The 12,104-nt window shown below is 35.8% G+C and overlaps 2 protein-coding genes across 2 annotated transcripts; both read left to right on the top strand.

Annotated features, from left to right (window-relative positions):
- Positions 1–6,865: 6,865 nt before the first annotated feature.
- On the top strand, positions 6,866–7,614 carry LOC102666669 (uncharacterized). The gene is made up of 2 exons (XM_006601491.1): positions 6,866–7,122; positions 7,281–7,614. Exons 1-2 carry the CDS (start codon positions 6,866–6,868, stop codon positions 7,612–7,614), a joined length of 591 nt encoding a protein of 196 aa, XP_006601554.1.
- A 14-nt stretch (positions 7,615–7,628) lies between these two features.
- Positions 7,629–8,259, top strand: LOC102666551 (uncharacterized). The gene is made up of 2 exons (XM_006601490.1): positions 7,629–7,671; positions 7,796–8,259. Exons 1-2 carry the CDS (start codon positions 7,629–7,631, stop codon positions 8,257–8,259), a joined length of 507 nt encoding a protein of 168 aa, XP_006601553.1.
- Positions 8,260–12,104: the final 3,845 nt, after the last annotated feature.

Raw genomic sequence — 12,104 nt, 5'->3', positions numbered from 1 at the left:
ATCATAATACACAATTTAGTCCACAAAATGTAAATAATTTAGTCCAATTGGTAAATCTTTTTCATCTCCGTTAACCATCGTTAAATTTTTTTTACCTCCGTTAATGTTTATGATGATGTGACACATTAAAAAAGACAAGTTTTTTCCACCTTCGTTTTAACATTTATGATGATGTGACACATTAAAGAAGACGTGACACATAGTGAGAGTAGAAGCTATGCACAGGATAAGTATGTGCAAGGTATATTTTATGTCAGCCGACAATATTTTGGACTAGATATCAGTGAATTTTCTTATTTTAAATTTTGATTTTAAAATTTACAAAAAGGTAACAATTATGTTGAGAAGGTTTTTCTTTCTAATTTGTAATAATTCTTTCATCTATAGTGATAAAATTATTCCCGACAAATATAACTTAATAACAAGTTTGTCTATGACAATTTAATACATTGTCAAATACTAGTCAAATTTCTATTGTAATAGTACCCAAATAAACAAAAGACCCCAAACATAGCCATAACATCCATGATATTGCCCACAAGCATCACATAATATCATCATAGTGGAAATTCCAAAAAACTACTTAAGAAAGTAAATTGTTCTTCAAAATAACATAACAACTAAATAGCAGTTTATGATAAAGTTGTATAATAATCCTGAATGTCATAAAGTTGTCATGAATCACTTATAAGGATGTTCAAGACGCTGGAAATGTGGTGTAAGAATGAAATTCATGAAATTTAGTTGGTTCGTTCTTGAATATGGTCTACTTGGAAAGGAAACTTTGATCATAGGAGCTCCAAGTCAAATTGGAGGTGATCTAAATGCAAGTGTTAGTGGTACAAATGTTAGCACATTTGCAACTTCAACATCAGGGTTATGTGTAACTTCAATTGCAGTTGGTTCAATGACTGGTGCACTTTAAGAGAAATCCATTTACTCCTACAGTGTAATGAATGATTGAAATTAATATAAATTTATAAAGAAAAACATTCTAAATAATCATCAAATATATTAAGTAATAGTATATAGATGTCTCAGGTGTTGCAACGTGAGTAACTTTAGCTTCAAGTATATTTCCAATTTTTTGGTTTAGGTGGAACACCATCATTTTTACATCCCCTACTATTGTGACCTATATGTCCACATCTACTACATGTTACAGTGTTGTACTTCCTTTTCATCACGGTTCTAGTGTTGCTGGTGTTGTTGACTTCTCCCTTAGTTTGGTCCTTTCTCCTAGCTTTCTTAGGCCTTCCAAGTATTTTCCTAAACTAGGGCGGTTTTGGTTTAGCAAATGTTGTCCTCTCCCGATATTGTTGACTTTGAGTTCGATGAATGTAGTACTCATATGTTGCACTATAGGACCTTATTGCTAACATCCCATCACAATAATTCTCAAGTCTATAGTTTTTTAATTTGATTGCCGCAATTGCATGCTTAAATGGCAAACCTAGTTACATAATGAAAAAGTATTCAAATTTTCTTGCATAAGTAATAAGATGATATGAACTAGATTTACAAATGTTATACATTTCAAGTGCCACATTCTAGAGCTACAATGTCTGACATTCAAATCCACATCAAGTTTTTTGTTTTGATGAACCTCATATCGATTGTCATCAGTAACACCTTAACAAAAAATTACAATTCAAAATTTTCAGACCCTAATTTTGTTCAGGGAATATCGTTCGATATGATATTTCGATTCTTGCTAGTCAAATTACGATATTTGGCGCCAGTTATAGTGCGAAGCAAGGAATCACTCAATGTTTTGATCAAGAAAACAAAAAGATACCAAGGAAGGGGGCAAAAGGGTCCATTTTTTTTATTTTTTCTAGACCCTAGCTCGCCCAGGCTAGCATCTGGCTCGCTTGGGCCATGAAATAGCTTCATGCTTAAGCAACCAGCTCGCCTGGGCGAGCTCATTCCTTCAAGGCTAAGCATTAGCTCGCCTGGGCGAGCTTCAACCACCCCAAAATGGCTTTTTTCCCTATAAATAACCATGTTGGGGGAGGGGGGCTAAGGGGTTCCAAGGTTGAGGAGTTGAGAGAATTGAGAGAAAAGAGGAGAAAGAGAGAAAGAAGAAGAAAGGAAGTCGAGGCACTACCGAATCGCGACCGTGATCATCCCTACATCGTTCTCTTATTCTGTGCTCCTCGTGCAACAGTCAGTTAATTTTGTTTTTAAGAGTTGAATGTAATCTATGTACCCTTAAGGGGCCCTTCTTTTATTATGTGCATATTCATCTTCTCCATTTATCATTGGTGATCTAATTTTTATTTGTAAAGTTTAATCCTAACCGATCACTAGTGCCGTAAAAAACTTTGTTGTCCTAAAAAGATTGAAAGCTAATAGAAAAAAACCAAAATAAAAAAACCAACTCATAACTAACTTCTCTCCATCAAATATCACTTGAGATCGTTTCAAGGTCCAACGCCTTAACGACCTCTTTTGTTTGTAATTAAAATGAATCTTTCGAAAGCATAAAACCAACTCAACATACAAACTTTATCGCCTTAAAGAACTACCTAGGTCTGAATTCTTCATCGCACCTGAGGACATGTAGGAGCAAGGGTAGCCCCCTTGTCGACCACAAAAAATAAAATATAAAAAAGTGATAAATAAATAAATTTTGAAGTCACGTTGTGCATACTTGATTAAAGTTTGTCGTCCCTTGTAATGGGCATGTGGGGTGCTAATACCTTCCCCATGCGTAAACAACTCTCGAACCTTTATTTTCAAAATTCATTGTCTTCTTTTGATTTTTCTAACGTTTTCCCTTAAATAAACGTTGGTGGCGACTCCACTCGTTTTCTCCCTAGGAGAAAAATGTGCTTTCTTTTATATGCTTTCGCCATCCCATCATGAGGTAGGTTGCGACAAGACTAACAGAGAAAACTTTGTGTTGTGTCATTTGTGCATGTATGTATTTAATGAAAATGATTATATGTTTCTTTTTAATTCTCATTTTTGTGCTTATTATATATATATATATATATATATATATATATATATATATATATATATGTATGTATAATGACAATGATTATATGTATGTATGTATGTATGTGATTAGTTTAGTGAAGCTTGATAGAGAAATAGAAATTATTTGAGCTAGATTTCCATCTATGCAAGAATTGCATTGCACATTGAGTTGTAGTGTAATTTGTCTTTGTGTGAGGTTTACTCTAAGTGCATGTATCCCTAGGGAGATTAACACAATAATCTAGGAAGTTAGTGCGTTAATCTAGATGTTTAAGATAAGATTACTAGTTTTGACAAAAACAATTTTTACCATATTTGCCTGTACGGGTTGTGGTTTGGGTCGGGGGGTATCCGACCTTCAGCAAATTGTTTATTATGATTGTTAGATGATTGTAATCATATCCATCATGTTGTCCAATTGTTTTTGTGTGACTAGTGTTTTCTACTTCTTAAGGGACTACAATTGGTTCCTGAGAGTAGTACATAGGTCTGAGTTTCGTCTTTCTTTCTTGTTTGTTTGTTTATATGCATTTGTTGATACACGTGGCAAGAAGGCTATGCACGTGCTGCAATAACAGAAGTCAAGAGGATTGGAGAGAGAGAGAGTAAGGAGCAGATGGTTCTATTTTTTTCTATGAGAAAGTGAGATTATGTCAAGAAAGTTGATGATGGACAAAGATACATTGGGGTATAATAGGTGGAGAGGTTCGAAGAACCTAGGGGAATTAGAGAGTGGTGACTATCCAACATTTGGTACACTTAATTGGCGCGGGTAACTCGCGGGTCTTACTTTGCTACTTTTGACAGGCTTCAAGACTATGCTTTTTGAGTTAGGAGCTTAGGGATCGGTGTATAATGTATCCGTATGAGGCGATCATTCCCAATTTTTATCCACACAATTATGTAAGACCATCAAGACCTAGGAGAATTGGCAGCAGAGGTTGGGCCCTAATAGGTGATAAGTGTGTTAGTAACACACTTAGGATCTTAAGAGTGTTGTTTACATAGAGAAACCACATGTAGTGGTTAATTAAGTTGCATGTTGTCTTTGTTCAACTACTGTGTGTTTGTGGCGTTTGAGGAGTAGAGGACTCACCCCCTTAACAAACAACATTTAGGTACTGACGATGTAGAGTACACTGAGGCATCTGTGGGCTTGGTGTAGCTTACAGAGAGAGCGGGTATGGCCATGCGTTGTAACATAAACCACATGTTACATCTGCCATACTCGAGTCCACTTAGTGCTAGTATATAGATTGGATGAAGTGCCCATTACTATAGACCATACATTGACCTGCTATATCCCATGGGAATTCATGTCTTGCAAAGAGCTTTGATATTATGTAGATTCTCACATGTATTTTGGACTAGAAGAGCCACACCATGATTTGGAATTCCTATTGACTCCAGTGGGGTACGATGGGTGGGGCAACATTCGTTGATACAACGTGGTGCAAGTGCACCCAGTCGAGGTTATAGCGAACCGAGGAGATCGAGGAGTACTAGATATTTCTAAGGTAGTTGGAGCCGACATCTGAGGAGGAGAGTGACGATTCTTCTAAGTAGGTGTGGGAATAGGCCAGGCCAGGCCAGGCTTTAAAAGGCCTGAGCCTAGCCTACGATTATTTTTTGAGGCCTGAGCCTGGCTTATAGCCTATCAAAGGCTTTTATTTTGGCTTGGTCTGACCTTTTTAAAAGCCTAGCCTGGCCTGATAGCCTATTTAAAAGTCTTCTCCACATTAAATCTTTAATATTCCTAGTTTTTTTTACCAAAAAAAAAATAACACACCTTCTATAATAGGCTAAACAAGGCCTTAATATATAATTTGCCTTAATTTTTAATCTAACGTTAATTTAGTTGGTAGTCCTAAAAATATATTAATAATATAAAAGCTTGAAGTGAAAAGGATATGATTTTTGTTTGCTTAGGAACGTAATATGAAAGTTAAAAAAAAGGAAACCTGATAGAAAAAGGATATGATTTTTGTATAGGAACGTAATAAGATATGATAGAATATGATTTTTGTATAGAAACGTAATATGATATGATAGGATATGATTTTTGTATAGGAACATAATAAGATATGATAGGATATGATTTTTATTTGCTCTACAATACAGGAACATAATAAAAGAAAAAGGAAACCTAATAGGAATAGAAAAGGAACTGTTAACAGAAATAGGAAAACTAATAAAAATAACGAGAAATATAAAGGAACACATGACTCACACATTGTAATTAAAATTTTACTTAGGAATGGAATCTGCTAATTTTTTAAAAAATAATATTAATTGTACCTAAAAAATAATATATATATATATATATATATATATATATATATATATATAGGCCGGCCTATCAGGCTTATAAGGCTTTTTAATAAGCCTAAGTCTGACCTATTTAATTTAATAGACTTTTAAAAAAGTTTGAGTCTAGCCTTTTAATTAAATAGGCCAGACCAGGCTTTATGTAGGCCAGGTCGTAGGCCCCTATAGGCCGGCCTAGCCTATGCCCACCTCTACTTCTGAGGATACATCTAGTTAGTTCGGTAATTTGAGTGTGATAAGTGGTCTGCTTTGGTCCTAGTTTCTGTATTGATTTTGATGTATTTTAAGAGATGTTTTCACCAAGGGAATGTATTTTGTTGTAGCAGGGATGTAAAATTTATTTTGCTTACTTTCATACTATTATGGGTTGTATTCATATTATTTCTCATGTGACATTACTGATGCTATTTAGTTATGTATAAAGACTAAGTTATTTTATATCTATGTTTATTTAATTCGATGTAAAGGTTTATCGTTTACTGATTGACGCGTTTTTTTTAAAAAAATATATAGGAAGAGGTTTTACTAATTCTAAGTAGTAATTAAAAATTGTGACATGTATTTCTAAAATAAATTAAATAAAAGTGCTTTCAAGCAATATTTTCAGTCTAAAATTGAAGGTGTTACAATAGTGGTATTAGAGTAGTTCATCCTAATAAGATTGGGGTATGGGCTTGTCCATTATTAGTGTTGTGTGCTCTTATGTTCTTGTGAAAACAAGGATACAAGATGGATGATTGTTTGTGTGACTTACTTGGTATTCCCAGTATGGATTTGTGTGAATTGATTGTTTGTGATGTGTATAGCTTTTAGGTAGCGAATAGGATTAGTTCCATGCGTATGTCGTGATTCTTCGGGAAAACTAACAAAGTAATTTTAGGGAATCATGGCTAGGAGACTCAACAACATGGCTACTAAGCTTTTAGCTCGTATGATGCAAAGAATAGAGACTCTAGTGCAAGGCTATGATGTTGAATTGGTTGAGTATCGTGGGTTGTTACTTTTACCAAGCACAATCCACCCAAGTTCGAGGGCAACTTTGACCCGGAGGGGTGTAACATCCCTAATTGTCGACCTCTTGGAGTCTCTCACACTACAACACTTCACGTGGTGACACTTCTCTCAACATCCTTGTTGGTCAGAACCCTCCACCGGTCATAACCCTCTATAGACAACCCTTTCTAAGACCTCAAAAATCAGCTCTGCCTACTTCCAGGATCAATGAATGACCCCACAAACCAACACAAGACTTTTTAGCGTGTTTTGTCCTTACTCACACACTTTCTGGGAAACTTCCTAAAAGGTCACCCATCACATTACTACTCCAAGCCAAGCACGATTAACTATGAAGTTCTTAAGTGATAGGCTACCGAAAAGTATATACATCTTGTTGGTATAGGTAATACCAATTAATTCCTTTAAGTCATCCTCAACCGCATAATCTCATACTTGTACAACCTCTAGATCCTTCTCATTCTGGTGTGATTCGACCGGGGTGTTACTGGGAGCTCAACATTGGCTTTCGGAAGTTGAAAAGATCTTCATGATGATGGGATGCTATGAGGAGCACAAGGTGACTTATGCCACCTACATGTTGAGTGGAGAAGTTGAAGATTGGTGGAAATTTGCTAGTCAAACGCTACCAAGTAATAAGGGAGTCATATCGTGGGTTGCATTCAATGAGAGTCTCTTGGATAACTACTTCCAAAGGGACTTGCACAAGCAGACAACCAGAGAATTTTTGGAGTTGAAGCAAGGGAGCATGATTGTAGGAGAATATGCTTTAAAGTTTCATGAGCTCATGAAGTATTAGCCATATTGCAAGAATGGTGAGAATGGTGAAAACATATGTGCCTAGTTTAAGAATAACTTGAGAGCTGACATTCAAACTACAGTGAGCGTGTTCCAGATCATTGACCTTCCTACTCTGTGAGAAAATGTCGTATCTATGAGGTGAGCGTTAGGGGTAAACAAATTGAGCCTAAGTTTGGAGGTCCGCAAAGGAATGACAGGAGGCACCAAGGGAATCACAAGAAGTCGTACCAAAGGTCTAATCAAGCCTATGGGGGACGTTCAGGATACAAGAACAATAACAACAACAACAACAAAAATGGTCTGCTTAAGTGTTTTCTATGTGGAGGATTTCATTTCAAGAGGGATTTCCCACAATTAGCTACTATTTGTGCCAATTGCGGAAAGATAGGACACTCGCTTAAGGATTATTGGTATGCACCTAAGAGGGATGGCAATCATGGAAGTGGAGCTAAGAACAATTACAAGAACAACAACAGAAGGTGAGGAAAGTGTTTGCGATGAGCAGCTCTGAGGTCGCAACATCCGACTATCTGACCCAAGGTAAATGTATCATAAGAGATAGACTTGTAGATGTGCTATATGATTCGAGAGCTACATATTCTTTCATATCTTTTGACTGTGTGAAAAGTCTATACTTGCATGAGTCTTTTTTTGTCATATGAAGTCATAGTGTTTACCCCTACCGATAAACTTGTTACCACTTCTATTGCATGCTTAGATTGTTCCATGATTATCAATGACAAGACTTTCTCTGTGAATTTGATTTGTTTACCTCTTTCTCATCTTAATGTGGTGTTGGGAATGGATTGGTTATCATCCAACCATGATCTTCTAAACTATAAAAACAAGATCTTGACCTTTGGCGCTTGTGCCCAAGATATCCTTGGATCTTCAAGTTTAGAGATTTCTCGTGTGAGTGAAGCCAAGAAGGTAGAAAATGTTAAAGCCTTTATGGTTTTATTTTCATCCACTACTGAAGAATCCCTTGATGTTAGGAGATTACCCATAGTCTATGAATTTCCTGAGGTTTTCCCTGAGGATGTCACTGAGTTACCACCTGAAAGGGAACTTGAGTTCGCCATAGACCTAGTGCTTGGGTGTAGTCCTGTGTTGGTAGTACCTTACTGAATGTCTCCAATAGAGTTAGTAGAGGTGAAGGAACAAGTGGAAGGTTTGTTGAAGAAATAGTTCATGAGATCAAGTGCGTCACCATAGGGAGCGCCAATGTAATGACCAGCCTCGCCGCTACAATATCACAACTCTAAACCACGTAAATTTTAATTTTTAAATGTAAACTCCGTTAATTTGCTTACGAAAAATGAGAGTAAATTTTTTGCAATATACATTCACCAAACAACACACAATTACTTAAATGAATATATATATATATATATATATATATATATATATATATATATATATATATATATATATATATATGTATATAGTAACTCACTACACATCATTCACATAATGGAAAGTAAATTAGTTCATACATATAATTAAATCTGTGATTTACATTCTTAATTCAAAAAGAATTATAGAACCAGCTATGAAGGAGTTAATTAACAAAATACAACTCTCTCCCAAAATAATTTCAATGTCATCACGTCGGCTTGACGGCTCCATAAAAGAATCTCACTTCATGTACTCTATTGTTGTCCTTTTGCTCACACGAACAAAGGTTCACGATCATCACATGTACCAACCACACAGTACAAAAATTGCAAGGATGAGTTCATTATAAAAGAAATTAACACAAAAATCAAATGACCATGATTAGTAAGAAAACATTAACAAATACCATAATCATACACAAACATCTATTAGTCCAGCATACACTCAACAAGTAGTCATCAACTTTCCATAATTCCAATCAATCATGCTCAGTATCATGCATGCACTTGATCTCAACTCTCAAATGCAATGTGGTATCATTCGTCACGAAATAGCCTAAGCGTGTCCACACGACACTCTCACATAGGAAAACTAGGCAACAAGTGTCGAGGTCACTCTGTCGTGCACAAGCAACTCCCCCCCCCCAATGGTGATCAGCCTGAGTCTCAAGGGAGTTCCAAACTGAGTGACATGCCCCCAAGTACAAGTATTCCCCCTTATGAGAAACTACAAGTACTTACTTACAAAGTTTATACTATTTCCATGCAATATGAAGTATGAAACATGGGCACCATCAATGCACTGACCAAGGATAATTAAAGATTCTAAGTCATCTCCCTCCAGAGATGCTTAAAACTCTTTAACCACTTTATTTTCCCCATCAGGGATATCCATCATGGTCATTGCACCCCCCATGTACATACACACCACACATCATCACAATGACATTTTCAACATTAACAATATCTCATCTCAATGTCATTATCAACATCAACATCATCTCATCTCAATGTCATTCTCAACATCAATATCATCTCATCTCAATGTCATTCTCAGCATCAACATCATCTCATCTCAATGGCATTATCAACAACAAGAACATCATCTTATATCAACATAATCATCAATAACAATATCATCTCATATCAACATTATCATAAACACCAACATCGTCTCGTATCAATTATTATCAATCATCTTCAATAGCAATATCATTATCTATCAACATTATCGTAAAAATCAACATCACCTCATATCAATTAATATCATTAATAACAATATCATCAATAAATTCCATTCTGCACATACATACATATAAAGTTCATGCCTGAGATTCACACTCCCCAGGTCTTCAGACAACACAAGTATAATAAAAACAATAATGTCATTTATCAATAACAGACATATCGCATCCCATTAGTCAAAAACATTGTTTTTCTTGAAAACCAACATGCAATAGGGACAAACATACATCCTTATAGTTAGGTTCTCTGACCCCCAACTATGGTATCAAAAGCCGTAAATTATAATAAACTCCTTTCACCTACTGTGAGCTCTCCGTCAGTTCCTCTTTGTGTCGCTCAGAGACCTCTCTCGTTCACGTTCGTCAATCCAAATGCAAGGTTCTATATACCAAATTGAAGGAAATTTAGTATAGATTTTAAAAAAACAAGGTTAATAACAACATTCGAGGTCAATTACCCCTATCAAAACATAAAGGGCTAAGGGGTGTTTCAGATTCTACTAAAAGGAGATGTCATTTTGAAATTTCGATCATGCCAATGTGATCGGGGTTCAGTGAAGGTCACAAAAATAACATCAACTTTGTAAAATGATAAATTTTACAACATCTCATTTTCAAGGGTTTTTCAAAGAAAGTGTAAAAACACCCTATTATAGTACCCAAAGCACAAGAGACACTAAGAGAAACTCAAACTAATTAGGAGAAAGATTTAGAAGTTAAGATTACCTCAGAGAAGCTACGAAAGAAAGGATTGAGGGATTTTTCTCCACCGGATCCTTGAGGTGGATTCTGAGGGTTCCACTCCGATTAAAGCGTTCCTCTTGGTGTGGTGGTTCAGCGGCAAGCAACGGTGGCTCATGGTGGCCACCGATGGTTATGGGTGGTGGAGGAGACGTTAGGGCTTGGGTGGGCGTTTAGAGAGAAAAATCGTGAAAAATCGTGTTTTTCACGTTGAAGAACGTATTTATAATCTACAAATCTCACTAAGTGAGCTCGTCTCGCTAAGCGGGAGTCCACTTTTGGCGCTAAGTGCAACTTTTCACACTTAGTGCAATTCCTCTCGGGTTGGGATTTGCACTGAATGCGATAATTCTGTAGAAGCAAATGCCTTTGGTGTTTTGATGATGATCATGATGATTTGATGTAAATGATGCAAATGGGCTTTTCAAGTTTAAATTCAAGACAAAGATTCAAGAATACACGCCACAGCATCAAGATGATCACTAGTATTTTAGGAAGGGAATTCCTAATTGATTTAGCAAAAGGTTTGGCCAAGTAATTTAAGTTAAAAAGTGTTTTTCAAGAGATTTACTCTCTGGTAATCGATTACCAGAGGATGTAATCGATTACCAGTGGCCAAAAATGTTGTACAACAGCTACAAAATATTTGAATTCAAATTTTAGACTGTGTAATCGATTACACAATATTGGTAATCGATTACCAGCAGTTAATGAACATTTTAATTCAAATTTTGAAAGCTGTAATCGATTACACAAATCCTGTAATCGATTACCAGACAAGATTTTCAGAAAAATATTTCTAAGAGTCACATCTTCTCAAAAGGCTTTTACATGACCACCAATGGTCTATATATATGACTTAGAACACGAATTTGCTTAGAGTTTTTCAGAACAACAAGTGTTTATTCTCTCAAAAAGCAAAATCGTTTTATCCTTTTAAGAATTCCTTGGCCAATTCAATTGCAATTCATTAAGGAATCATCTGAGTACTCAGATTGTAAAATCTATCTCTTTCAAGAGAGATTCATTCTTCTTCTCTTTCTAATTCTCTAAGGGATTAAGAGACCGAGGGTCTCTTGTTGTAAAAGAATTCTAAACACAAAGGAAGGATTGTCCTTGTGTGTTTAGAACTTGTAAAAAGAATTTACAAGATAGTGGAACTCTCAAGCGGGTTGCTTGGGGACTGGACGTAGGCACAAGGGTGTGGCCGAACCAGTATAAATCCGAGTTTACACTTTTTCTTCCCTTAAACTCCTTTATTTATTATTGTTTTATATTCATATTCAAATTGTTCTATTTGAATCAATATTTAAGAAGTTCATTATTAAGGGAATTTATAACTTGATAGAATTTTAATTGAGAAAATAGTTTGTAATATCTTAATTCAACCCCCCCTTCTCAAGATATCTGAGGCCACTTGTCTAACAAGTGGTATCAGAGCTTCGTTCTTGTATAAAGTTTAGAAGCTTCAAGAAAAATGGCCTCAGCAAATTCCTTATTTCCAGAAGGAAATTCTATCAATAGACCTCCAATCTTTAATGGAGAGGGTTACCACTACTGGAAAACCCGAATGCAAATTTTTATTGAAGCA

Source organism: Glycine max, chromosome 17 (genome assembly GCF_000004515.6).
Source record: "Glycine max cultivar Williams 82 chromosome 17, Glycine_max_v4.0, whole genome shotgun sequence".
NCBI classification, from domain to species: Eukaryota; Viridiplantae; Streptophyta; class Magnoliopsida; order Fabales; family Fabaceae; genus Glycine; species Glycine max.
Note: the sequence above shows the minus strand (reverse complement) of the source record. Positions and strands in the feature narration are given on the sequence as shown.

Excerpts from the sequence above, each read along its gene's own strand:
- LOC102666669 (XM_006601491.1), top strand. The coding sequence starts at position 6,866 with ATGGGATGCTATGAGGAGCACAAGGTGACTTATGCCACCTACATGTTG. Across the intron at positions 7,123-7,280 it reads AAGTTTCATGAGCTCATGAA|GGGTAAACAAATTGAGCCTA; the intron begins GTATTAGCCATA and ends GGTGAGCGTTAG.
- LOC102666551 (XM_006601490.1), top strand. The coding sequence starts at position 7,629 with ATGAGCAGCTCTGAGGTCGCAACATCCGACTATCTGACCCAAG. Across the intron at positions 7,672-7,795 it reads ATCCGACTATCTGACCCAAG|TCATAGTGTTTACCCCTACC; the intron begins GTAAATGTATCA and ends TGTCATATGAAG.